This window comes from Elephantulus edwardii, unplaced genomic scaffold (genome assembly GCF_000299155.1).
Source record: "Elephantulus edwardii isolate Elephantulus edwardi_28Jun2011 unplaced genomic scaffold, EleEdw1.0 scaffold00019, whole genome shotgun sequence".
NCBI classification, from domain to species: domain Eukaryota; kingdom Metazoa; phylum Chordata; class Mammalia; order Macroscelidea; family Macroscelididae; genus Elephantulus; species Elephantulus edwardii.
In genome coordinates, this window is record NW_006399769.1 from 15,276,831 (window position 1) to 15,303,911 (window position 27,081).

Consider the following 27,081-nt stretch of genomic DNA (forward strand, 5'->3'; position numbering starts at 1 on the left):
TTAACTTTTCCCTTTAATTACAGTATGTTCCATCATTATAACATTTTTACAGTATATCTTAACATTAAATCAACAAAACCCTTAATCATTTTACGATCATCTGTTAGGATTAAGTCAACTAACACCTTAATAATTTTTACAGTGTAAAAAACTTAGTGTACCTTACATATCCTTCATATTAATTTTTAGAATATATCTTAACATTAGGACATGGAAAGGGGGAAAGCATCATACAGAGACTTTTTTTGAGTTACAATTTTAAAATTTTTAAAAATTTTATTCTACAGAGATTTTGGATTTCCATTACGTTTTTCTCCGTGCCCGTCCGTCCCCCCCCCCCCCCCCAGTTAGCTCTTCTCTTTGAAAAGCAAAAGAAAAATTCCTTCATTGGTATACAATCTCGCCCCACGTGCCACATCCCCCCCTCCCCCCGTGCCAAGTACACTCCACTATGCACCCTTCATTCTGGACTCTTGTCATAACCATAATACTCAATCATATATCGCTTTTAAACTCTCCTCTTCCTCATCTGTTTCAATGCAGTCTCATCCCAACCCTGATGTCAGTCCTGTTCTATAACAGTGGCACTATGCAATATTTGTCCTTTCGTGACTGAGATATTTCACTCAGCATAATGTTCTCCAGGGTCACCCATTTTGAAGACTATTGCATGGGTTCCTTATTTTTCCTTGCAGCATAGTATTCCATTGTGTGGATATACCAGAGCTTCTCTGTCCATTTGTTTGTTGATTGGTACTTGGGTTGGTTCCACTTCTTTGCTACTGTGAACAAAACTATGATACACATGAGTGTGCATATATCTGCTTGTGTGGTGGTTATGGTCTCTTTGAGGTAAATTCCCATAGTTGAATTGCTGGGTCAAATGGTATTTCTATTTGCAACTTTTTGAGAAAGTGCCATACAGCCTTCTGTAGTGGTTGCACCATTTTACACTCCCACCAACAGTGAATAAAGGTTTTAGTTTCTCTGCAACGTCGCCAGCATTTGTTGTTTGCTGCTCTGTTAAATTTTGCTATTCTTACTGGGGTGAGATGATATCTCATAGTTGTTTTGATTTGCATCTGTCTTAGAGCTAGGGATTTCAAACATTTCTGCAAGTATTTGTTGGCCATCTGAATGTCTTCTTTGGTGAAGTGTCTGTTCATATCCTGTGCCCATTTTTCAGTTGGGTTGTTTACCTTTATCTTGTTGTGGTACTTGAGTATCTTCCTTCTTTACCATTTTATCTCAGACCATAAATCTGCTTCTCATCTTTTTTCTCCTCTTAGTACCAGCAAAAAGTAACCTTTTGTTTTTTCTTCCTACTTTGCATAGTTACCATGTTAACTTATACATCTTCCCAAGCACTACATTTACAGAAACAATCCATCTTTCTGTGAGTCTGTGACAATGAATCCCACTGCTCCAGATACCAATCACGAAAGGAGCTGATAGGAAGGAACAGGTGGCTGAGTCTGACTTCTTCTTGCTTCATAAAGGGGAACTGTCCCCATCAATAATATCCATGTTGTTGTTACATTCTGTCAAGTCATTTGTGTCTCATAGTGACCCTATGAGATAGCTACAACAGCTCTGAACATACCTACCCTCATCATCCCAGTTACTGAGTCAATCTCATCCAGGGTATTCCACTCTTGTGCTGCCCCTCCACCCTTCCAAGCATGATGTTCCTCTCCAAGGACTGGTCGCTCCTTGCAACATCCCCAAAGTATGTCAGATGGAGCTTCAAAATCCTTGCCTCCAAGGAGCAGCCAGGCTTCACCCTCTCCAGGATGAACTTGTTTTTCTGACAGTCCATGGTATACATTCAGTACTCTTCTCCAGCACCACAGCTCAAAGCCATCACCACTCCTTCTGCCATCATTAGTCATTGTCCAGCTCTCTGATGCAAAGCCAGTAATTGTGAAGACCATGGCCTGGATCAGGTTCACAAATAGGTGCATGACCAGACATGCCACCCTTCATGTTCCTATACCTATTTCTGCTAATCATTGCGTCCGATATTCGTTGCAACTTGACTCTCAGCCTTTACTCACAGTTGTGGGATTTATTAGGGAAGTACATTGGAGAGTGAGGGAGGTAAAGCATATGCAAGTCCAAGTTTAGATTTAGCAATTCCAAGCTAGATTAAAAAGGCACAGTTAGTGACATCCAGATTCAGTTCAGCAGCACAAATGCAAGGAGCTTCTGATATCTTCAGTTGTCCATCACACTTTGTCTCAGAGTAGTTACAAGTCACCTTTTTCTTCAGTCATCTAGCAAAACCTTTAATGGTGGCCTTTATTTCCACAGTCATTTCACAGCAGTGCCACAGTCTCTTCACCACTTGGCAGTCTTTTATACTGTCTTCACAGTCTCTCCTCCACTGTCTCTCTCAGTGTGGAAAGCATGTGCTTATATTCATCCCACAGCTGTTGATAATTTGTGAGACCATGTGCCTACAGTAAAGGTAGCTAGAAAAGCCAGTTTTCAAGGGTTCTGACATACACTGTTGAGTAGCAACCAACTCCTCACTGACCCTTCAGCAGATTTTCAAAGGCAATTAATTACACGGGAGATTTCTTGTCTTTATCCACTGGAACAGTTCGCAGATGTGCCTGTGGGTTGGCAACATAACTTTGGACAGTGCAGATAGAGAACATTTCCAACAACACAGAAGTTCTGTTACAGTTTTGTTGTTATTATTATTATCATGATGATGATGATGATTATAGTTCTGTTTGGAGTAGGGATCAGTCAACATTTTCCTCTAACTGGCCTGGACATTGTGAGACAGCAAGTCTCTCTTCAGCTGTTCACCTCTGCCATTGTAGTGCCAGAGCAGTCATAGACAAGTGAACATGGCTTTGTTCTAAAATTTGACTTAAAAAAAAGGTGGGTGGTGTTTCTGAACCCCTGTTTTAGATAATCTGAGTGACCAATTTTTTTTCCATGTTTCATCAAGTAGAGCACAGCTTATAGTTACCCTATGAATAAAAGATCTGAACCCTGTTCTATCCTTTTCCATCCTCACACTTCCTGACATACAAGAGCCCATTGCAACAGTCATTGTATCAATCCACGTGGTTGAGGGTTTTCTTCTCCTTCATTGAGCCTCCACCCTTCCCAACATCATGTCCTTCTCCAAGGAATAACACCTCCTAGCAAAATGTTCAAAGTATGTGAGGCAAAGCCTCCTCATTCTTGCCTCCAAAAAGCACTCTGGCTGCACTGTCCAAGACATATTTGTTTGTTCTCTTAACCATTTATGGAATGTTCAGTGCTCTTTTCCAGCACCACAGCTCAAAAGCATCAATTCTTCTTCTGTCATTTAATTGTCCAGGTATCAGATGCATAGCTAGTAATTGGAAAGACTATGGCCTAAATCAGATGCACCTAGTTATTCATTGTGACCTTATAATTTACTATTTGAAGGTACTAAATCTGTTTTTGTTTCTTAAATAGAATGAAAGTGGGCAGTGGTAATTATGTAGAGACATGTACATAGAACAGTATGGCCTGGACAAATTCCAGGCATATGCCATTGATCACAATCAGCCCCTCTATGAATTGGCTCCTCTTCTGACAAGCATACACCTATTAGCTGTGGAAAAGCAAATATAAAACCAAGGCTTTTATGTGGCTGTAGGAGGTATTTGTATGGGAGACATCCTGAGCTTTGGACTATTCCAAGACACTTAAAATAGTTTATGCTTTTCTATTACTGTGCCTTTGTTCATGCTTGCTTTCTGTGCTGTATTCCTTTTCCCTCTGTAATTTTGTTGTAATCCAGTTCATCTTTCAACCATTTGCTTAAATGACATCTCCTTCATAGAACCATCCCTTTAACCCTCCTTTCAGGTCATAGAAGTTGAAAGTTCTGTTTTACAAAACTCAAATGGTACAGTGTTTAAGATCATGCTTCACACCTGTTTCTGTCTGCCCCTCTCTGCATTAAAAGCACCTGGATAACACCTTTTAAATAAAGATTACATACTGGTTCAAAATGATCAGTTGTAATATTTTAATTTATTTAAAGCTCATAACATTCTTTACAACCAGAGCTGCTCCAGAATTTGGAATTCATTGATTTAGATTGCAATTATTTGATATAAATACTGGCTTTTAGAATTAGAGGAAACCTTAGAAATAATAAGTTTTCATCTTTTCTTCATTTGGTGTATTTGTCCTGGTTCCCTTGCTTGCTACTTGCAGAAAGAAGACTACACTTTGCATTTCTTAATTCCATTTCAGAACCTTTCTTCATACTTCTATTCAGTGGTAATAGGTTTGGTTTTTTTTCCTTAATGACAATGACTGTCTCAAGCTGTTAACCAAAGGTTGGCAGTGCAAATCCACCAGAACACCAGAAGTTCTGTGGGAGAGAAATGGGCAGTGTCTTTTTGCAAAGATTGAAAGCCTCAGAAACCTGATGGAGGGCACTGTTAGTTGGAACCGACTTGATAACAGTGGATTTGGTTTTGTTAGTTGGAACCGACTTGATAACAGTGGATTTGGTTTTGAGTAGTACTTTTTTGACTCTTAATGTGTGTCTTTTTATTATGTTACCCTTTAACACAAGCAATGCTTTCTTGATAGCTGTAGATAACTTGGCATTCAGCTTGAAATCATGTCATAAAAGCCATTCCAAACCACTGCTACTTTGAGTGCCCTCTGAGAGGCTAATGATCCAAATTGAATTCTGGAAAAGCTTTGAAATGTAATAGTTTCCAAGAGCCCTCATTAGCTTTCATTAATTCTAAATCTGTAGGATTTTCCTTTTCATCCTAGTCATTTGAGAAAGGTGTATAGAATCCAGGGGTCTGTGTGTGTTTCTTAAACTAAAATAGAATATAGATGGACCAGTATTAGGAAAAAGCTTATGAGAATTTAAGGAGCTCTGATGGCCTGGTTGCACTACCAACCCAGAGGCTGTTCCAAGGGAGAAAGATAGGCAGTCTACTCCTGTGTGATCTGTAGTTTCTGAAAACCTGCTGGAGGGTCAGCTGTGAGTAGGTTCTGGCTCCACAATAATGGGTTGAGTTGAGACGTTAAAATCAGGGGAGGGAGTTGAGCCATAGGCTAATCTAGTAAACGTCATAGGGCAAAACTGTGGTTAACCTTGTGCAGATTACTTCAGGTACATAGATCATAAAGTGCAGATTAGGAAGGGGCTGGAAAAATTGGTAGTCTGCAGCTTAGTAGAGGGTTTTATGGATAAAATACTGTTTTCAAATTAGATTATCCTCATGTAAAAGAATGGGTAAACTTCTACTTGACCTTATATAAAAATTAGTTGAAAATGGATAATAGACCTAAATTTATTTACTTACACTATAAGATTCTTAGAAAATGTAAAAAAAAAAAAAAAAAAAAGCCAAACCAACAAGCCTTTGTAACCTTGGATTTGACAGAATTTCTTAGATAAAATGCTGAAAGCACAAATGGTAAAATACAGATAAGTTGGACTTAATAAAAATTTGTAACTTGTACTTCAAAGGATAGCAACAGAAAAGTGAAAAGATAGTCCAGAATGGGAAAAATATTTAGCTTACCAAGCAACTCATAAAGCAAGTGTACATGCAATATATAGTGTTTCCAGCTCTACAATAAAGATTAATAACCAATGAGGCAAAAAGGATTGAGTAGATGTTTCTCCAAAGAAGACATTCAGATGGCCTATGTGCATGTGAAAAGGAGCTCAACATTATTAGTTATGAAATGTGAACATATTGCTATGGAATTGGAACCAATTCATAAGTGACCTTCTCCTGGGCTTCTGAGACTCTGGATCATAATAGATGACATTGCCTGTTTTGTTTTGTTTTTTCCCTGAGGAGTCCCTGGTCCATTCAAACCATCAGAGAGGCTTAGCCTTTGGATTAACAGTATAACTCACTACCGACTACACCACCAGAACTCCCTAATTTGTTGTTCTTGTGTACCATTGAGTCAGAACCAACCAAGAGCTGACCCTCCAGCTGGTTCTCAGAAGCACTTACTGCACAGGAGGAGATCTGCCCATCATCCATCCTTCTCCCACTGAACAGCCAGAGGATTCAAACCTCATCCTGCTGAGATTGCAGAACAGGTTCTTACTACAACGCCACCATTATAGTGGAGTACCTATTAACTGAAGTGGTAAACTTTATACTTAATAGAGTGGCTAATTGAGCTATCTGTCTAAATCAAACAAAAAACTCCAACCCACTGTCATTAATTCTATCTGATTGACAGTAGCAATCCCAGAGGTACCATTGGTAGTATAGTGGTTAAAGTATTTGGCTGTTACCTAAAAGCTCCTTTAAGGGAAGCACTAGTCTAGTGGTAAACTGTGCTGCAATCCCAAAGTCACACAGTTCAAATCACCAGCTGCTCTGTAAGTGAAGGATGGACAGTCTCCTCTTATGCAATTTACTGACTCTGAAAAGGTGGTGATGGGTCCACTATGAGCCGTTTCTAACACCACCACCACCACAAAGACCATAAAGTGCTCTTGAAGTTTAGTGGCAAGGAATTGTGCTGCCAAACAGAGGTACACATTTCCAGTCAATCATCTGCTCAGCTGAGAAAGATGCAGAATTTCTTATGTATAGTTAATCACCTCTGAAAACCAACTAGAGGGCCAGCTATGGGTTTGTTCCAACTCACCAGTACACAACAATAACAACAACAGACTTTAAAGCTAATGAACAACACTATCAGAAACATCACTTTGGAGAGCATGTAAAGAATGCTAGCAAAAGACTAGGTGTAAATGCTTATGATATTTGTTCTCCATTTTCTGCTGGTAACAAATGTGAAAATGTGTATACCAAATAGAAATTTTAACTTTATGCAGAATATTTTACAATATTTACCTTGCTCTGACTTAAAAAAAGATGAGTGGCATGAATGGGAGCAGTGACAGTGTCTGAGATAAAACAGATAATGTTGAGTTTCTAAATTTGTGTCAGTGGGTAACCATGACCATTCTTGATTTGTTGTTGTTGTTGATTGTGTTCAAGTGAAGTACGATCCTATGAATAAAAGGCCTGAAACTCCTTTACAGCTATCAACATTTGTTAAAGTTCAGAGACTTTCTGGAGGCATGTTATTTAGGAAGTGGATGCCACTCCTGCTTCCAAACCTGTCATAGTGTGTTATTGTTGTTAAGTGCTGTTGAGTCGCCTGCGATACATAGCGACCCTGTGTACAGCAGCTCTGAACCCTTCCCTGCCCCTGCCCCAGTAATGACTGTATCAATCCATCCTTTCTGGGGTCTCCCTTTCCTACGCTGTCCGTCCACCCTTCTGAGCATGATGTCCTTCTCCAAGGACCAGTCTCTCTGGCCATGTGCCCAAAAGAAGTAAGGTGGAGCTTCAGAATCCTAGCCTCCAAAGAGACACTTGGTTTCACCTTCTCAAAGGCAGACCTTTTTGTTTTCTTGGTAGTCCATGGTATGTATGTTCAAGACTCTTCTCCAGCACCACAACTTGAAGGCATCTGTCATCCTTAGTCATTGTCCAGTGCTCTGAAGATAACAAGTAATTGAGAAGTCCGTGGCTTGGATTAAGGTGCACCTTTGTATCTAGACTGACATTGTTGCTCTTCAGCACTCTGGAGAGGTCCATGACAGTAGATTTTCCCAGTGAAATTCATCTTTTGATTTCCTGCCTTCTGGTGTTGAGTGTTAATTGTGGGTCTGAGCAAGCTGTAAAAATTGCTAACCTCAATCCCTTCTCCATCTAATATGGTGCTACCAATTGGCCAAGTGGTGAGAATCTTGGTCTTCTTGATGTTGAGCTTCAATCCATATTGAAGACTATAGTCCTTGACCTTTTGTAGCAAGTGCTTCAGGTCTCCCTCAGTTTCAGCAAGCAAGGTTGTGTCATCTGCTTATCATAGGTTGTTAATGATTCTTCCTCCAGTCTTGGTGCTACACACTCCTCCTCATAAAGCCCTGCTTCCTGAATGATCTGTTCAACATACAGCTTGAAAAGATACGGGGACAGGATGCATCCCTGGTGCACTCCTTTCCTAATTTTGAACCATGCATTGTTCCCATTCTCTGTTCTGAGGACTGCTTTTTGATCCGAGTATAGGTTTTATATAAGCATAATCAACTGTTCTGAGATTTCTCATTTTCCTCAAGGTTAGCCACACTTTATTGCGATCCACACAGTCAAATGTCTTTGCATAGTCAATGAAACACAGATAGACATTCTTCTGGTACTCTCTGCTTTCTTCCAAGATCCATCCATCTGACATTGGCAATAATATCCCCAGTGCCACAGTCTCTTCTAAACCCAGCCTGTATTTCTGGTAGTTCTCTGTTAATGTACTGTTCAAGTCTTCTCTGAATAATCTTCAGCAGGATTTTCTAGTGTGTAATATTAGAGATATTGTTTGATAATTTCCCCACTCTGTTGGGTCACTTTTTTTTGGAATGGTAATAAATATGGATCTCTTCCAGTCAAGTGGCCAGCTGGCTGTCCTCCAGATTTCTTGTTTTAATGACAACAAAATAATCTAACTTATTCTAACCAGAATAACAAAATTTCTGATGAATTACAATGCTTTAAAGGACATTTCACAGATAAGCATAAACATTTTGAGCACAAGTTAAAAATTTAAGTTACATAAGGACTTTTTCTTTAAACTCCCTTTTTGTTAATTATTTTAATACTGTGAAATTCTATATTCGAAAATATTTCAGGGGGAGCTCTGGTGACCTAGTGGCAAGGAGCTGCAACTACAATCCCAGAGGTGCACGGTTCGAATCCACCAGATGCTCTGCCGTGGAAGGAGGGATAATCTCCTCCTGTACCAGTCAGATCTGATTTGACGGTACACGCACACAAAAAAAAAAAAAAAAAAAAAGAAAATATTTCAGATAGCAGAAAAACAAAAACAAAAAATCTTTTTAGCTTTCTTTTTAAACATATTCTCTAAAAATCATAATTTATTACTTTTCCTATCTTCTCCTTTAGATTAACCTAGACCCTATGACAAAATTTGCTTTCCTTGTGAAAAAGTTTTAGTCGAGCTAATAAATACTAATCAACAAAGTACTTACCACTACTGTCACAGGTTTCTTAATAAATATGTACTAGTGTTATCTCAGTGAATCTATTTTTAGTTGAGCACATTATGTGCAGTACCTCTTGCATGGAAACTTTGAAATTTGTCAGTAGAGAGTGTGTGCCCTCCTGTGGTCACTTAGCCACAAAATTTCATCAATAAAAAAATAACAATTCTACCTTTTTGTGCGTTCACATTTTGCATATTATTTCACAATAGAATCACACCACTGCTCTTAACCTTTTCTCTGGAAGTTACAAAACAAAATCATTGAAAGATTTTAAAATGTTAAGAATTGCATCTTAACTTTATTTTGAGAAGATGGTATAAAAGGGGGGAAAAAAGAAGAGCCCAGCAGAAAAAAAAATACAGTGAAATATAAAGAATGGCAAATAGATTTGACAGAGCTTGAGAAGCTTTGGCTTGGTGTAATAGAACATTTCCAAGTACATGATATATCCCTGTTATAAGATAATTTCCGAGTGCCATTCTGTTTTTATTTGTATTGTCATTTATATACCTCATCATCCAAAAGCAAACAGCTAAATCTTTGAGAAAGTGAAATCAGAGTGCTCCTTGGAGGCAAGGATGGCAAAGTATTGTTTCACTGACTTTCAGCATTGTTGCTAGGAGAGACTGTGCCTTGGAGGGGCACATCATGCTTAGAAAGGTGTAAGGCCAGCGAAAGAAAGACCCTCAACCAGCTGGATTGACAGTGGCTGCAGCAGTGCCCTCAAGTATGTCAGAGATGTGAGCATGACTCAGGATAGTATGGAGTTCAGATTTGTTGTCCAGAGAATTGCTGTGAGACATATGGTACTAAAAAACAATATTATCCTAAAGAAGGTTAACAGATAATCATCCAGCACTATCCACTTGAAATACTTGCTTCATTTAATGGAAATGTAGATTGTTTTGCAATAGTGGCTCAAACAGTTCTGTATTTCCCATCATATGTTGATATCATGGTTTTTATTAGTTACGAGGGATTTTATTTTAAAAGAACAATTTTAGAATACGTTTTCTTGCACATTTTAATTTGTTTTTGGAGATCCTTTAATATCTCTACTCTTGAAGTTTAAAATTAGTCTTCTGTTTTCAGCATGGTTCTTTCCCATGTTTGTATTTGCTTTTGTAGATCCTTAGTTGAGGTTGTTAATGCTCCATCATTTTTAGGATTACGTCTGGTAATGTCAGAACCAAGTCCTGCCAGGTGGCATGCTTTCCCCGCTCTCCTTGAAGTCAGAGTTTGCAAAATAAGAATGAATCAATCTAGCTGCAAGAATGCACATGAGTATTGCATATATTGGTCAACAGTGGTTTATTTGTAAATTGTTTTGTTTCAGCTAATAATTTAAAATGTTTTGAAAACTCTGATCTTATTATAAAGCATTTTAAATTTATAAAGATCACTATTTTATACAAATTGAAAAGACAACATCAGTTTATTTTTACGTAATTACTATGAGCCTAATATATGGTTGTTTTGTACTGCCGGGTCTGAACCGACTCATAGCTGACCCACTACCAGGTTTTCAGAGGTAGTAAATCCCACAAAAGGAGATTGCACTTTTTTCTCCCATCGAGCACCTGGTGGATTCGAACCACATTCTTTTGGATTGGTAGCACAGCTCCTTACCACTAAGCCACCAGAGCTCAATTACTTATTTGGTTTACTTTTAAACTACATTTATTTGAGTATTCCATCATATGTGTTTAAAGGATCCATGTTTGGTTTTTTTGAAGGGGTAGATAATTTTCACCATTTTACAACGGATTTAACTTTTTATTTTCTAAGATTAAAATATTTTCAATTAAAAAAATTCAAGCTGATTATTTTAATTTGTAGTTAGCTTTTAAATGAATGGCAGTGTCATGTAATGCTTTAAAGCTGAGACTCTGGAGCCAGATCTACTGCCAGGGCTTGAATCCCAGTATTGTCGCTAAGTTAGCTGTATAGTTTGACAAGTTCTTTAATTTCTCTGTACTGCAGTTTTCTCATTTGCAACTTGAGAACAATGCTAGTACTTACTCATAAGATTGTTGAATTAAGATTGTTGAAATAAGACTAAATGTATTCATCTAAAAAATATTTAGACATTAAAGTCCTTGTGGATAGTAAAAAAGCCTCAGCTCTCCTACCATCCAGCAATAACCAACTCCTAGCTGCCTCTCCATTGGGTTTCCAAGGCAGTAAATCAGACAGGAGATTACAGTCTCCCACAGAGCTGCTGGTGGATTTGAACCACCTGAAGGTGAGGCATTGAGTTAGCAGAGTAACCTCCTATAGACTATGCCATCTTACTATATTTGTTTTAATTGTTAAATTTGCATATGAAATAATGTTGAATTTCATTGTCAAGGAGCTACTGTTTTATAGATTTAAATATATTTGTATTTCTTTTAAACAATGGTTTTGTATTAAGTGAAAGTAACTGACAAATGAAAATACTTCATAAACCTTTTTTTCTCGCTCTCCCTTTTTAGGCACGGAATGTTAACACTGGTGAATTGGCAGCAATCAAAGTAATAAAATTAGAGCCAGGTAAGTTATTTGAAATTGGATCTTTTTTTATTTTGCTGGAAGCCATTGGATATCTAAAGATTTTTGAAAATGTTTGTTCCAAGTTCTTTTCTGTCCCAGCATCTTTTGGTTCTTAGAACTGGATCTTTTTTCCTCTGATACTTTGAAACCTGTAGGCATGTTGTTCACTTCTTCCTGGAAGAATAATTCATGCTGAGATACTGTGTCTTCTCACTAAGCAGTAGTGGTTTTATTTGGCCGCCAGGGTCCTGTGCTGAGGAATATATAGTCCTGGGGAAGAAACTAAAATGAGACTTGGAAGGTGGTGGTCCACGTCTTTGTCTCTCAGCTTCCTTGCCCTGTGAAGTAATTTTGGTTTTTGTTTATTTTTTTCCTTCTTTGAACATCAGTTTTAGAAATAAAATTGCTCTAAACATTTTATATGTCATCTTAGTTACTTTCCAACTTGAGCAGTTTATTGTAAAACTCCTGGGACTGTTCTGTTCCTTTTTTTTTCTTCAACCATATTCTATTCCTGTATGCTCCCTACAAATTCTGAGTCTTTCTGAGTTAACTAGTCACTATTTATCCTGTCTCAGAAAGCCCCATTTTACTCCTCCTCCATCCTCAGTGAGCTTTTCTTGTACTAGTGTGTAGACTGAGTTCCATTGTGATGAAAAACTGATATATTACTTTATTGGTAAAACAGGTTTTACCTCCATTATCAATAAACTCATTTCTTGATTTTCAAAGGTGGGCAAACTTTTCTATAAAAAGTGAAATACTAAACATTTTAGGCTTTGCAGGACACGTATGGTCTCTTCCACACAGTTCTTCCTATCCCACTTTTACTTTCTTCCTTTACTGTTTACAAGGGTATAGAAATAATTCCTCGCTAAAAATAATTGGCAAAAAACCCCACCAAACCAAACTGGGCCACCTGCTGCTGTCATTTGCCCACTTAAGTTGACATTTTAAAAGATCTTTTGATTTACTGTGATCATATTACCCTGGAATGTAATGATAGAGAATACTTTTTTAAATTCTATACTTGAAAAATTATATAACTATTTTCTAATTCAAGTTCTGGAACGCATAAATATTGAAATACTAGGCATTGGTGAGATGAGATGAACTGGCATGGGGCATTTTGAGTCGGATGATCATATATATATTACTCTGGAGATGAAAAGGTGAGGAAAAATGGGGTTGCTTTCATTGTTAAAAAAGTCAATGCTAGATCCATCTTGAAGTACAGTATTGTCAGTGACAGGATAATATCTATATGCATACAAGGAAGTCCAGTGAATACCACTGTCGTTCAGATATATGCACCAACAACCAGAGCCAAGGAAGAGGATATAGAAGATTTTTACCAACTTTTACAATGCAATCAAGATGCACTGATGATAATGGGTGACTGAAATGCAAAAGTCGGGAACAAAGAAGAAGATTCAGTAGTTGGAAAACATGGACTCGGTGATAGAAATGGAGCTGGAGAGAGAATGATCGAATTTTGCACAATCAATGACTTATTCATAGCAAATACATTTTTTAAGAGACATAAACGCAGGTTATTATATACTTGGATTTCACCAGATGGTATGCATAGGAATCAGATCGATTACATATGTGGAAAAAAAACGCTGGAGTAGCTCAATATCAGCTGTGAAAACTAGGCCAGGAGCTGATTGTGGAACAGACCACCAACTACTCATATGCAAGTTCAAGCTGAAGTTGAGGAAAATTAAACCAAATCCGCGGCAACCAAAATATGACTTTGAGTCTATCCCACCTGAATTTCAGAACCATCTCAGGAACAGGTTTGAGGCTTTGAACACTAACTAATGAGCAAAGACCAGATGAGTTGTGGGAGGATATCAAGGGTATCATCCAGGAAGAGTGCAAATGGTCATTGCAAAGACAGAAGAGGAAGCGAAGACCAAATTGGATGTCAGAAGAGACTCTTTTACTCCAGTTTATGAAAAACTTAAAATAGGGTTTTTGAAATTGGCAAAGTCTGAGGTTTGGAGGGGGAAACTCAAAACAGCCTCAACAACAACAAAAAACCATAGGATTTAAAGCAGGATGTTCATTTTTAAGAAGTGGCCATGGTATTTGATGAAATGATCTTTAATCAGTAATAGCTTATTCTTCCTCAGTTCAGTTTAAGAACCTTCTCTGACCCTGGAATGATAAAAATTCCTTTCCTGCAGGAAAAGCACTTAACCACAGCTATATTGTCATTCTAGAGTTGCCTTTGTGTTTTCTTGTCAAACAGATACATGTTAACAGATAATTTTCGTTAATATTTAACTTTGACATAGCAGTGTTACAGGATATTATTAGTTAATTTCTTTTACATATTTTAAATATAGAGTTTATAGTGAAATACAGGAGAAACCTTTGTAACTTTGAAGCACAATGGTTAATAAAGCTCAAGGTTGCTAATTAATAGCTATCAGTTCTAACCTACCCAACAGCTCTGCAAGAGCAAGACCTAGTAATCTCTGCTGTAACGATTACAGTTTTGAAAGCTTCATGCACTGACTCCTGTCGGTCACACAGTGCTGGTAAGAGGTAGAATTGACTAAGTTGCATGCAATAAAGTTATTGTTAGGTGCAGTCAAGTCGAATACAACTCATAGTGACGCTGTGAACTAAAGACTTGAACCCTGTTGTTTCCTGTGCCATCCTCACACTTCCTGACTCATGAGAGCCTATTGCGGCAGTCACATGTCAGTCTTCCTGACTGAGGATCTTCCTCTCCTTTACCTACCCTCCACCCTTCTCAACATCATGCCCCTTTCCAAGGAGTAGCCCCTCCCAGCAACATGACCAAAATATGTGAGTCAAAGTCTCATCATTCTTTTCCTCCAGAGAGCACTACAGCTGTACCCTCTCCAAGATATATCTGTTAGTTCTCTTGGCCCTCCTTGGGCTATTCAATGCTCTTCTTCAAAACCACAGCTCAAAGCCATCAGTTCTTTTTCTGTCATCCTTATTCATTATCCATCTTTCACATGCATAGCTAGTAATCAGAAAGACTATGGCCTGAATCAGATGTTGGTTAGTCTTCAAACTGACATTACAAGTCCTCAATAAATTGGGGAGGTCCCTTATGGCGGATTTTCCCAGTGCAATAATGTTGTTGTTGTTATGTGCCATCGAGTCGTTTGCGACTCATAGCAACCCTATGCACAACAGCCCTAAACCCTGCTCTATCCTATGCCAGTCGCACTGCCTCCGACACACCCATCCTCATTGCCCCAGTCACCAAATCAGTCCATCTCATAGAGGTTCTTCCCCTCCTGCGCCGTCCCTCCACGCTCCCACGCATGATGTCCCTCTCCAAGGACCCATCCCTCCTGGCAACATGCCCAAAGTATGTCATACGAAGGCCTAGAATCCTTGCCTCCAAGGAGTAGCCTGGTTTAATCCTCTTCAGGATGAATCTGTTTGTTTTCTTGGCAGTCCATGGTACATTCAATACTCTTATCCAGCACCACAGCTTAAAGGCATCAATTCTCCTTCTGTCCTCCCTCTGATGCATAACAAGTGATTGCAAAGACCATGGCCTGTATCAGGTGCACCTTAGTCTCCAGAGCGACACCGTTGCTCTTGGGTACTTTAGAGAGTCCCTAACAGCAGACTTTCCCATTGCAATACGCTTTTTGATTTCCTGACTGCTGGTGCCAAGAGTGTTGACTGTGGAGCCAAGCAAACTGAAGCTGTGAACAATCTCAATCTCGTCACCATCCATCCTGATGCTACCAATTGGTCCAGTGGTGAGAATCTTTGTCTTCTTGACATTGAGCCTCTGCTTAAGAGTGCAGTAATACATCTCCTTATTTCCGGACTGCTGGAACCAAGGTGTTAATTGTGGATCCAAGCAAGATGAAGCTGTTGACAGTTTCAGTCCATCCATCATGATGTTGTCTATTGGTCCAGTGGAAGAATTTTTTTTTCTGACATTGAGATGCAATCCATATGGAAGGCTATATTCCTTGATCTTCTGCAACAAGTGCTTCTAGTTCTCTTTACTTTCAGCAAGCAAGGTTGTGTCATCTGCATAACGCAGATTGATGATGAGTCTCCTTCCAATCCTGATGCACACTTCTCTTCATAGAGTCCAGCTTTTCACATAATTTGCTCAGCATGCAGATTGAATCTATATGGAGAGAGAATACAATCCTGGAGCACTGCCTTCTCAGTTTTAAACTGTTGCAGTGTTCCACTGCTCTGTTCATAGAACAGCCTCCTGGTATAGATACAGGTTCCACATGAGCACAACTAAGTGCCCTGGGGCTCCCATTCCTCTTGGTTTCAGCCATGACTTGTTAAGATCCACACAGGAACAATACTGAAATGCTAATTCTTTGTGTTACATGGTGACATAAGTTTACTTCCATTGTAGAGCTCAGTATTTACCACACATGTTGTTGTTGTTGATTGCTGTCTAGCTGAGCATGACTATGAACAAAAGACTTGAAGCCTTTCTATAACTATCATCATTTCTCAAAGTATTCATACTTATTATGTATACTGTTCCTGTTTACATTCAGTTTATAGGTGATTAAACACAAAGATAATTTACCTGCTGCTGTTGGTTTTTATTGTTGTTGATTGTCTTATAGTTGAGCATGATTCATAGAGACCCTATGAACAGAAGGCCTGAAGCCCCTCTACAACTATTCACATTTATCAAAGTTCATAGAATTTCTGGAGGCATGTTTTTTAGGAAGTGGATGCCATCCATTCCTGTGTCCAAAAATTTGCCTGTTAGGCAGTTTCCTTAAAATAATTAGAAACATGGAAAATCTTAGTGGTACTTATTAGATTAGTTGCTTTCTGATTATGAAATGTTTAAGTTATACTGTCAATTTTGAACACTTGATGATTGTAATAAAAAGAGCAATTGTAATTATGCAAAAAGAGGACTTTTTTTTTTCTTTTAAAAAGAGGAAAACGAAATAGTTTGTTCTACTGTATGACCTCACCTTTAAAATGGCTTTTGGGCCCCAAGAACCATAAGCCCTCGGGCCTGGTTTTTGTCAATTTCCAGAATAAAACAGGCTTCAAAGCAAGAGTGGCATTTACTTCCAAAAAGCTTGCCTCCTGAAACTCTGTGAACTTGGAGAAAAGATGAAAGTTTTGTGTTCAAGACTTTCGTTCATAGGGTCACTATGGGTCATCTATGTCTCTGCAGCACTTAACAACAACAGCTATTTAGATATAATGGGATTATGATTATATATGCTGTTAGATACATACTTATATTAACATTGAATTCCCTTCTTTACATTTTCAGTGAAGCCACCTGAAATTTTCATATTTCATGTTTTTGTTTCAATTTACTTTGTATCTTACCCTAGTGACATAGTGGGTATTTTACCCTAGTGACACAGTTGGTTACTTGTTGGGCTGCTAATGGGAAGGTCAGTGGTTCGAATCCACAAGCCATTTTGCAGAGAAAAGATGAAGCAGTATGCTCTCATGATTTATAGCCATGAAAACCAGATGAAGGCCCAGACTGAGCCAGAATCGACTTGACGACACCTAAAAAAAAACAAAAACCAGCAAAATACCAAAGTAGCTATTGTTACTGATACTATCACTGCAATTATAAAAATTTGTTCAACTTGGTTTTATTTATATCCACCATACTTCTTTCCTATGACTTTTAAAAATCAGACCTCAAGTAGCATACATTTCTACTTAAAAAATGTTTTTGTATGTATGATTAAGAACTCAAAGTGTAACCACAAGCATCTCAATTCAGATATTTAAATAAATGAGTGTGAAGCTAGAAGTAAGTGCTCATTCATCTGTGCTATGGAATTTGGAAAGCAGCTATCTAGCCAACCAAGTGGTAAATATACTGAAATTATCCTTGTATACTTAGAATGGATGAACTACCTGATTTTAAATATATCTTAATTATAAATGTGTGTGTATGTATGTATGTATGTGTGTGTAATAAAAAAGTATACAGTTCACGTATCACTATTTTACCTGATCTGCTAGGCCACCAGAGAGAGAGCTCCCTTAATAACTAAAGAGGTATACATAGTATATTTGCTTGCTGTTACCAATTCCTGATATCCTCTTAGTTCCTCACCTTGGATTTTACCCTTGTAGAGTCATTTAATGTTTTGTACCATGGTACTGCCAGTGGATTTTCAGAAGCAGTAAATTGCACACTTTTTCCCATGGAGCAGCTGGTGGATTTGAACCACTTTTCTTTGCATTGGCAGCACAATTCCTTTTCATTTTAACTACCATTCATAACAACCCTATCAATAGCACATCCGAACCTTGCCCTATCTCATGCCATCCTCATGACGCCTTTCATGTTCAAGCCTAATATGGTGGTCAATGTGTCATTTAATCTGTTTTGTAAGTGGATGACTGGGACTTGAGTCTTAATTTGCTTGGAGGGAGGCAGGGGATGATAGCATCTTAGTATTGTATTCATATTTTTTTAAAAAGAATTTTTATGACTAGTCTTCTGCTTTTTGAAAAACACAAACCTGAAATAAACAAGCATACAGTGTGATGAATTATTTTAAGAATTTTGAATTACTTTTTTTTTTAATCTATGTCCCATTTGGAAGCAGGAGTGACATCTACTTCCAAAATAGCTTGCCTCCAGAAACTGTATGAACTTGGAGAAACGATGAAAGTTATACAAGCATTCAGGTCTTTCATTTATAGAGTCACTATGAGTCATCTACAACTCGATGGCACTTAACAACAACAGCAACAACAAGTCCATTTTAATACGTCCCCAGTCACTCACAAATGGAAAACGAGATTTTGGGACACACAGCTCGGTTTTCTGCACTTCCCTGAGCTGCTGCCGATGTAGGGTATAATAGTGTCCCTCTAGATAAATTCTGTAACTCGTGAAACTAAGGGGCTCTGTTGCTAGAAAAAGTTACATATGTGGTTACTTAAGCATACTTGATTATTGTGATGAAAGTACAGTTGAATGTTTACTCTCTCATTTATTCTGAGAGATAGGAGTAATGTTTTTAAAATGAACTTGAATGGTTTGTCATCATTGGAAAAATGTGCTTAAACTTTTGTTCATAATGTAATTGCTAAAATAGGGCTATTGTGATGAGAAGAGAGAGAAACCCTTTGTTAAAATCTCTTGCTCAAGTGATAAATAGGTTCATGTCAAATGTATCTGATACTGAAGGGGCATGCAAACAGCTGTGACACGTAGCCCTGTTACGAGCAGTGTTAGAAATCATTAACTGATAGGTCCACCTTTTAAATGGAGATGTTAGGAGAGCATAATTGGTTTGATCATACTTAGAGGACTGTTAGTGATTGAGATCATATATAAGGTATAACGATAGTTCATTGTTCTCTTCTAGAAACTGTCTCTCTTGAAAGAAACATGAGAAAGGGCATCATCTCATATTTATTTTATTTTATTATTTATTTTTTATTTTTTTACTTAGAGGCTCTGAGTAAAACCTGGCTTCGTGTTACAATTGGACTGGTTTAGTTGATCCATACGTCTTCTACTACCAGTTGCTGTTGAGTTAGCTCTGACTCCTAACAACCCATGTGTTCTTGAGGTTTTATTATTCTTTTTTTAGACTCTGATTCCTGTTTTCTCATACTTTGCTCTCTTACCCGATCTTCATTCTATACCGCCTCTGCACACGGTGCTGCTGTGCGGTCCGTCCTCTTGGTATCAGCTCATCCTTTCCCGTCCCCTCCACAGTCATCAGGTTCTTTTTCTTTGTCCCCTGCAGCATCATTTTTCTTCGATCTTGGGATGTGTAGTCTCTTCTAGAGCTCCTGGTTGCTCTGACAACGTAAAGGAACTTTCAGTTACTGCCAGAGCTTCCAGGTCTGTAGGTGTTTGGGAAAACAGCTATTAGATTTTGTATTGTAGATTAAATTTACTGTTGTGGGAAGCACAAAAAACAGTTACCAATTTACATTCATACCCTACATAACAACAGCAACAACAAAATGCTATTTGATCTTTTTGACTGCTACTTCTATTGATGTATATTGTGGATCTAAATAAAATGAAATCCTTAACAACTTCAAAAAAAAAGAGTATATATATGCACATAAAGTGATGTTAAATTTTCTTAAGCTCAACTGTACAAAATTCTTTGCTGTGTAGAATTCTGTAGAGAGATTACATAGCACCAGGGTTTCTATTTGAGAAAGAAAATTTCAAGACCATCACAGGATGACAATTTAAGAAACAGTTGTCACCAACTCAAAGCAGACACAAAAAGACTTGCACCCCTTCTTAATATGGTAATGTGTTGGCTAATCTGTTAGATTAAATGGAATTTATTCCTCATTGAAAAGTTGTCTAAAAGCAATGTGCTTGTATAAAAGTTCGTGCTCCTTTGCCCAATAAAATCTATTTGTTTTTGACCAGAAAACAAAAGAAAAAAAACAACAACACTAAAGTTAAGGGAAAATGTATGTAGACATTTTGATAAAATTGTTTCTTGAAAAGGGATATCAATAGAAGTTTCTTTGTTCCTACTAATCTTATTCATGTGACTTTATATTTGTTTTTCTTAGTGTTTTCATAAGTGGTTTATCTTTGATTTGTAATTCTATTTACAGAATTGGTATTTGATTAGTAGGTGGATGGGGGTATGAAGGAATAGTCAGAATGTAATGTAGACTCATGGGACTGGGTTATAAAAGACATTGATCAATGGTAAATTATTATTAAAAAACTATGAATGATTGCATAAAATGTAGTGCATGTGAATTTGCCATAATGAAAGGCAGGTTTTTGCTGTGATACTTTTATGCAGTTAAATGTTCATCTGTTCCTATGTCTTTAGTTTATAGTAGACCTTGCCATGACTCATTACAGACAAAAGTTTGAGTCTGTGCATTTTATTTATATACCTCCTTGTTTTCATTTAAAAAGTTATCCTGAATATCTGTGTAGTATTTGTCCACTAAGATCAAACTAGCTGCCATCAGGTCACTTCTGACCAACAATGACCCTCCATCAGATTTCTGAGAATGTAAGGTTGGAAGCAGGAGTGGCATCCACTTTCTAAACAATATGCCTCTGGAAACTATGAACTTTGAGAAACAGCAATAGTTATAGAATTGGCATCAGGTCTTTTGTTCCTAGTGTCACTATGAGTCATGCTTGACTTGGCGGCAATCAGTAACAACAAACACCATTTCTCCACTACCAACTTTTAGTAGACTGTCTAGTATTCAGTTATATAAATCACTTATTAAATCAGCCATTATTGTAATATTTTCATTTTCATGGTTGCAAACAGTATTGCCTTGCATACTATATAAAGCTCTCTTGTCCACGTACACGTTGTTTTATCAAGATAAATTCTTGTGTGACCAGAGGCTGCGGACATTTTTAATAGTTCTGATACATACATACTAGATGATGATGTTGGGAGCTCTGGTGGCCTGGTGGTAAGGCACTTTACTGCCAGCCAAAAAGCATACAGTTTGAATCCACCTGCTTTTCTGCAGGAGAACGTTTAAGCAGTCTGTTCCCATGTGATTTACTGCCTGTGAAAACCAACTCTAGGGTTAATTATATGAGTTGATTCTGACTTGATGGCACTTAAAAGCAACAGAAAAGGTGGTCTTGGAAAAGGTCACCTTTTTTCCCCAGGACTTTGTCCACAAATTTTTTGCTATTTTACTCTTAATTAGTATTTCTTCATTCTTTAATGATAGACTTTCCCCCCATATGCTTCTTGGCCTCTTATTTTATCTAGAACTTGTTCAGGCCAGTCATTTAACATTAAACAGTATTTCTTATTATATAACAATATTTGGTCTGCTTTTCTAAGTTGAGAGAGACAGAGTATAGACATCTAAACAAATGAGACAACTTCAGGATCTTCAATAAGGTGATAGAGTTGAGAGTAGCTTGAATGTACTTTTATTGCTAAGAGACTTAAATCATGTGAAAAGGTATTCTAGGGGGTCAGATATGTGTTGGCTCTAAGAACAGATTGAGCCACATGTCTGAGGATAGAAAGAAGGCCGCCATGACAGTTAGGCAGTGCAAGATGTTGTGGAATGGCATTGGGAAGCTAGGCAGGGACCAGACTACACATGGACACTTTAGTAAAGAGGTTCTGTTTTGTTTTCATTGTATTGAAACGTTTTTGGAGAATTTTTGACCTGAGCATCTGGAGCTCATTAAGGTGCTGAGAATTTTTTTTCTGAATTGAAGAACATTTGAGGAAAGACGGGATCCATAACCTTAGTTTTCCTCTGTATCTTTTGAGTGTCTATGAGATGTTCTTATGGAGTTGTTAAAAAAATAGTTTGCCATATTAAGGAGCTTCAGGAGAAATTAAGTTAGAGATTGTTGTTGATTGCCTTCAAATTGAGGACAACTCATTTGACCCTACGAACAAAAAGCCTGAAGCCCCTCTATAAATTATCGACATTTATCAAAGTTCTTAGAGTTTCTGGAGGCATGTTGTTTAGAAAGTGGATGCCACTCTTGCTTCTAATCAGCTGAAGACTCAGTCCAAAAGGGCTTTGAGAAAAAAAACCCCACAAAACCCAAAACCCAGGCCAGCACACTAGGCCTTGATTGGCTCCTGCAGGAGGCTCCCAGCCCACAGCTCAGAATTCTCCAATCCCAGCACTCACACACAGTTGTGAGCAAAATCAGCCCACCTTTAGCCAAATCAAGGAGAACTCACCTCTTAAAACCCAACAGCTCTACACATGCACTTTCAACTGAAGACTCAGTTCAAAATGGATTTGGAAAAAACCCAAGCCAGCACAGTAGGCCTTGATTGGCTTCAATAAGTTAGAGATACAAATGTGAATAATGGTAGTTCCTACTTCCTAGGATTGTTGTGAGGATTAAGTACTTTAGTATATTTGAAGTGCTTATAGCTATTATCTTTTTAAATTTTTGAAAGCATGTGTTCATATATTGTGTAATTAAAATACTGTTGTGTGCCATTGAATCGGAACTGAACCATACCTGACCCTTCAGCAGGTTTTCAGAGGTAGTAGATGATGCAAGTTTAGGGCTGTTGTACATAGGGTCGCTATGAGTCGCAGGCGACTCGACGGCACATAACAACAACAACAGATGATGCAAGAGGAGATTGCCCATCTTTCTCCCATGGAGCAAATGGGTAAAAACTAAATGATCTGTTATATAATTTTTAAAATATTTATTGTGGCAAATATATAGATTGCCATTCCAGTGTAAAAAAATACATTGTTTTGCATGAAAGTTCACAGAGCAAATTGGTTTCTCAACAGTTCATACACCTTCTGTTTCATGGCTTTAGTTGCACTTTCCTCCAGGTAACACCATTCTTCCCACTTCCTTTTTGGATTCTCTGCTTCCTTTCATTCATCTGTCCTGCCCCACCTGCTATCTGAACTTTGGGGGCAAATATGGATTGTTCTGAAGAACCTAGTCCTCATGGATGTAATTACTTTTGTAGTCTTGGCTGAATAGTGATCCCCGGAAATCCATTCTGTCCCAGGTTTGAAAGGGCCCAGAGTCTTAAAGGTTACACTCACTTTTGTCAGATGATTAAAAAGGCCTGGAGTTGGTCCTCGCCCCCCTTTACAATTTTGAGTTTTGTTATATGCTTTCCCACACAGACCATGACCTTCCATTGTGATTCCAAGTGATCAGTGGTGATAACCGGTTACTACCTCTAGTTCTTCTAGTCTCAGGCTAGAGTGAAGAAAGAAGAGAGACTTTGGGGATAGGTTGAAAATGAGATGTTGAGAAATGTTGGACTTGGAAGATCTTAGCTTGAGATTTTGGGTTTGGAATTGATTGAAGTTTGGTAGTGGTTGCAGCGTGGGGAATAAAATCAGCAGCATGAGGTAAGATGGAATTTTGGAAGGATGGATGCAGCTAAGAGAAGCGTTGACATATAAGGAGCTTACTACAAACGAAAAAGATGGATCCATGGAAGAGGTGGTCAGTCAGGGTGGTGGAGAAGAGTTTTAAAAAGGAAAATAAAGCTACCACTCTCATATACTACCAAAATGTCAAGTGAAATGAAAATGATGAGAGGACTTTGGAACCTTTGAAGAAGCACTCTTCAAGAGTCATAGGATAAGGAAAAAATAGATTGTAGGGGGATTGAGAAGTTTATGGAACTTAAAAAGTAAACAAAAAATCAGATTATTCTTTGAGAGAATTTGACTGTTAAGGGGGGGCAGGAGGTGGTTTAATACTGGAAAGTAATGCAAACGTTTCTATCCAGATAAACAAGTTTATAAACTTGTGAGCAGGTTTATAAACTAAAAGGAAAAAGAATAAATCGTTACACAATAAAAGTATCAAAGAAGGGATATAAATGATAGAGTGAGGTTCTGAGAAGGCATGAGAGATTAGGAGCAAAGAAAAGTACACCTCTTTTGAGATCTCATCTTTGTAAAAGATGACAAATATGGATTAAGGTTGAGAGCAGGAGGAGTGTCTTTGTTATAAGTCTTCTCCATTTTCCCAAATGAAAAAAGTTACGTAGCTGAAAGCAGTATGGTATCTGAAGCACATAAGATAGGCAGAATATCTAAGAACCATTCGTTTTAGAGGTTGGAGGAAAAACATTGTCTCTGAGGTTAAAAATCAACCATTTTTATTGTGCTGTTAACATAGATAATGTTACTGTTTAAGAAATCATTATATATCCTCTTAAAATTACATAGCTGTTTTTATCCACGGAAAGATACTTGTCTACAAGTTAGGAGAAAATTAATGCTAAGGGAATTGCTCAACATCCTGCTTACAAGACAGATAAACATGTTGCTATTTTCAGCAAGCAAGAACTACTTGTTAATGAAGTTCCTGTTCTGTTAATTATATCACTATAGGGTCGCTTTAAGTCTTACTCGACTCTTATGCACTTAACAACAGCTTGTAATTATATACACTTAACAATAGCTTATAATTTTATGTACCTTTTGCCCAGATTCTCAGAGTTCTTTGTGTTATGTGCTGTCGAGTTGGAACCGGTAGGTTTTCAGAGACCCTAAATTGCATGAGAGAAGAAGTCCCATCTTTCTCCCAGAAAATTTTGGGAGATTCAGCTCAGAGTCTCTAGGTTAACATTGTAACAGCAAGAAGTAGGACGGGATAAAATAACAAAAGCACAAACCGAGAACCTGTTAGGGAATGTGGTTCCCTTGACTTGGCCTAGCAGAGCCTTCCTTAATTCTCATTGGCTTGGTCAAATTGACTCGAGTCATTCACCCAAAGAGTTCAAAGTCATTCATGTTCTCAGTAGCTGCTCAGAGAACAAAAATATATTTACAATTTATCTTTAATCTTACTGATAAAATGAAAGAAAAAAAATTAGGAAGAAAACATTTTTATAAGAAGTTGTTGTGACCAAAAAACCTCAATGGAAACCGAGGCTGACTCATAGTGCCCCCTAGGATTTCCTGTGCTGTAAATTTTTTTGTTATTAATTTCAGTGAATATCTACAGAGATTTTGGACTTCCGTTCATTCATTGTTGCACTTTTCTCCCTGCCCACCCCACCCCCACCCCCAGTTTACTCCTCTCCTTGAAAAGCAAAAGAAAAACTCCTTCATTGGTACACAATCCCCCCACCCCGAGTATACTCCACTCTGCAACCCTCATTCTGGACTCTTATGATAATCATAATTGGGCTGTAATTTTTATGAAACAACCTTGCTTGCAAAAAGTGAAGAAGACTTGAAGAAGTTCCTGCAAAAAGATCAAAGACTATAGCCTTCAATATGGATTACATTTCAACATGAAGAAAAGACAGATCTTCATTACTGGACCAATAGGCAACATCATGTTAGACGGAGGAAAAATGATTCAAAAATTATTAATTTACTTGGCTCCATAATCAATACCCACAGTAGTAGCAGTCAAGATATCAAAAGATGTGATGCATTGGGAAAATCTGCTGTCAGGGACCTCTCCAAAGTGCTAAAGAAGAGCAGTGCCACTTTAAAGACCAAGTGTGCCTGATCAAAGCCATTTTTGTTTTTTTTAAAAATTTCTTCTTGTGTATCTGTAAGTTGGGCAGTGAATAAGGATGATGGGAAAAGAATGGATACCTTAGAATTGTGCTGTTGGAGAAGAGTACAGAATATCCCATAGATTCCCAAAAGAACAAGTCTGCCTTGGAGAAGTGCAGGCAGGGTGCTCCTCAGAGCCTTGGATGCTGAAATTTCACCATTCCGCCTCATATTATTTGGGCATCTTGTGCTGGTAAAAAAACAAAAAACACACAAACCCAAAACATCATTTTGGGGAAAATACAAGGTCAGAGAAAGTTGAAGACCTTTAGCAAGATGAACTGACTCAGTAACAGTGGGCTTGAGTATGTCTAATTGTGATGGTGGTGCAGGATAGGGCAAGGTTCAGATCCGCTCTTCATAGGGTCACTGTAAGACAGAGTATGCTGGATGACACCTAATAACAACAGTCTTTATAGGAATAGATTGCATGTCTTTTCCTCCAGTTAGTTCCTCCTGGCATTTGGATTAGCAGCTAAACCCTTCTAATATAAAGTTGAATAACCTCTATAGAAAACAGATAACCAATATTTTCTCATAATCTCACCCTTCTGAGTACAGTAATACGTTGGCATTGAATTAGAACTGACTCCTAGCTGACCCTTCTTATTTCCAAGGCTATAAGTAACACAGGAGGAGTTGTTGCTTCTTTCCCACTTGGAACAGATGGTGGCTTCTAATTGCCAGAGGCACTTGGCCTTTGGGTTAACACAGTACCTCTCTACAGACTTTGTCACCAGAGTTCCCTTTCTGTGGAAAGTCGTCTTCATTCCAAATGTATAAACTATTGGTTCTTGGTATTTTACTTGAAATGCTGCTAACACAAAAGTAACATACTTCTGCCCTTCATAATGAGCTAGTATGAGAAAGTCCAGTTACCTATGAAGACTGCTGTTTCTAACATAGCTTAAATTTTCTTTTTTAAAAAAAATATTTATTTTATTATTTTTTGTGCGTGTACCGTCAAATCAGACCTGACTGGTACAGGAGGAGATTGTCCCTCCTTCCCCGGTAGAGCATCTGGTGGATTCAAACCGTGTGCCTCTGGGATTGTAGTTGCAGCTCCTTGCCACTAGGCCACCAGAGCTCCCCTTTAAATGTTCTTAATATCATACTTAATCCGTTAGTTTCCAAGATTTCCACAATAAAACATCAGCCTGCAGTGTAAATTCTGTATATTGTCATAAAAGAATTAGTAAATAATACTTAGATTAGGTACAACAAAAACACAACAATAGTTGATAGATACATAAATATATAGGCAGGTATTATATATGTTTAAGTATAAATTGAGGGAGTGGGGAGAAGGAGAAACCCTGAGTTTAAACTACAGAAAACTAAAAGGCAGAATTGATAATTCAGAAGTAATAGTTGAAGCCTTTAATCGACAGCTTTTAATAATTGCTAGAAGAATGGGAATCCCAGAACACTTGATCGTTCTAATG

General features: G+C 37.9%; 1 protein-coding gene across 2 annotated transcripts in view; it reads left to right on the forward strand.

The window, feature by feature from the left end:
* The window catches only part of MAP4K3 (mitogen-activated protein kinase kinase kinase kinase 3), a 257,922-nt gene that overhangs the window by 77,132 nt on the left and 153,709 nt on the right, over positions 1 to 27,081 (forward strand). For both annotated transcript variants that reach the window (XM_006882333.1, XM_006882334.1), the window contains exon 2: positions 11,551 to 11,608. In XM_006882333.1, coding sequence (XP_006882395.1) covers positions 11,551 to 11,608 — 58 coding nt within the window. The remainder of the gene's footprint in view (positions 1 to 11,550; positions 11,609 to 27,081) is intronic.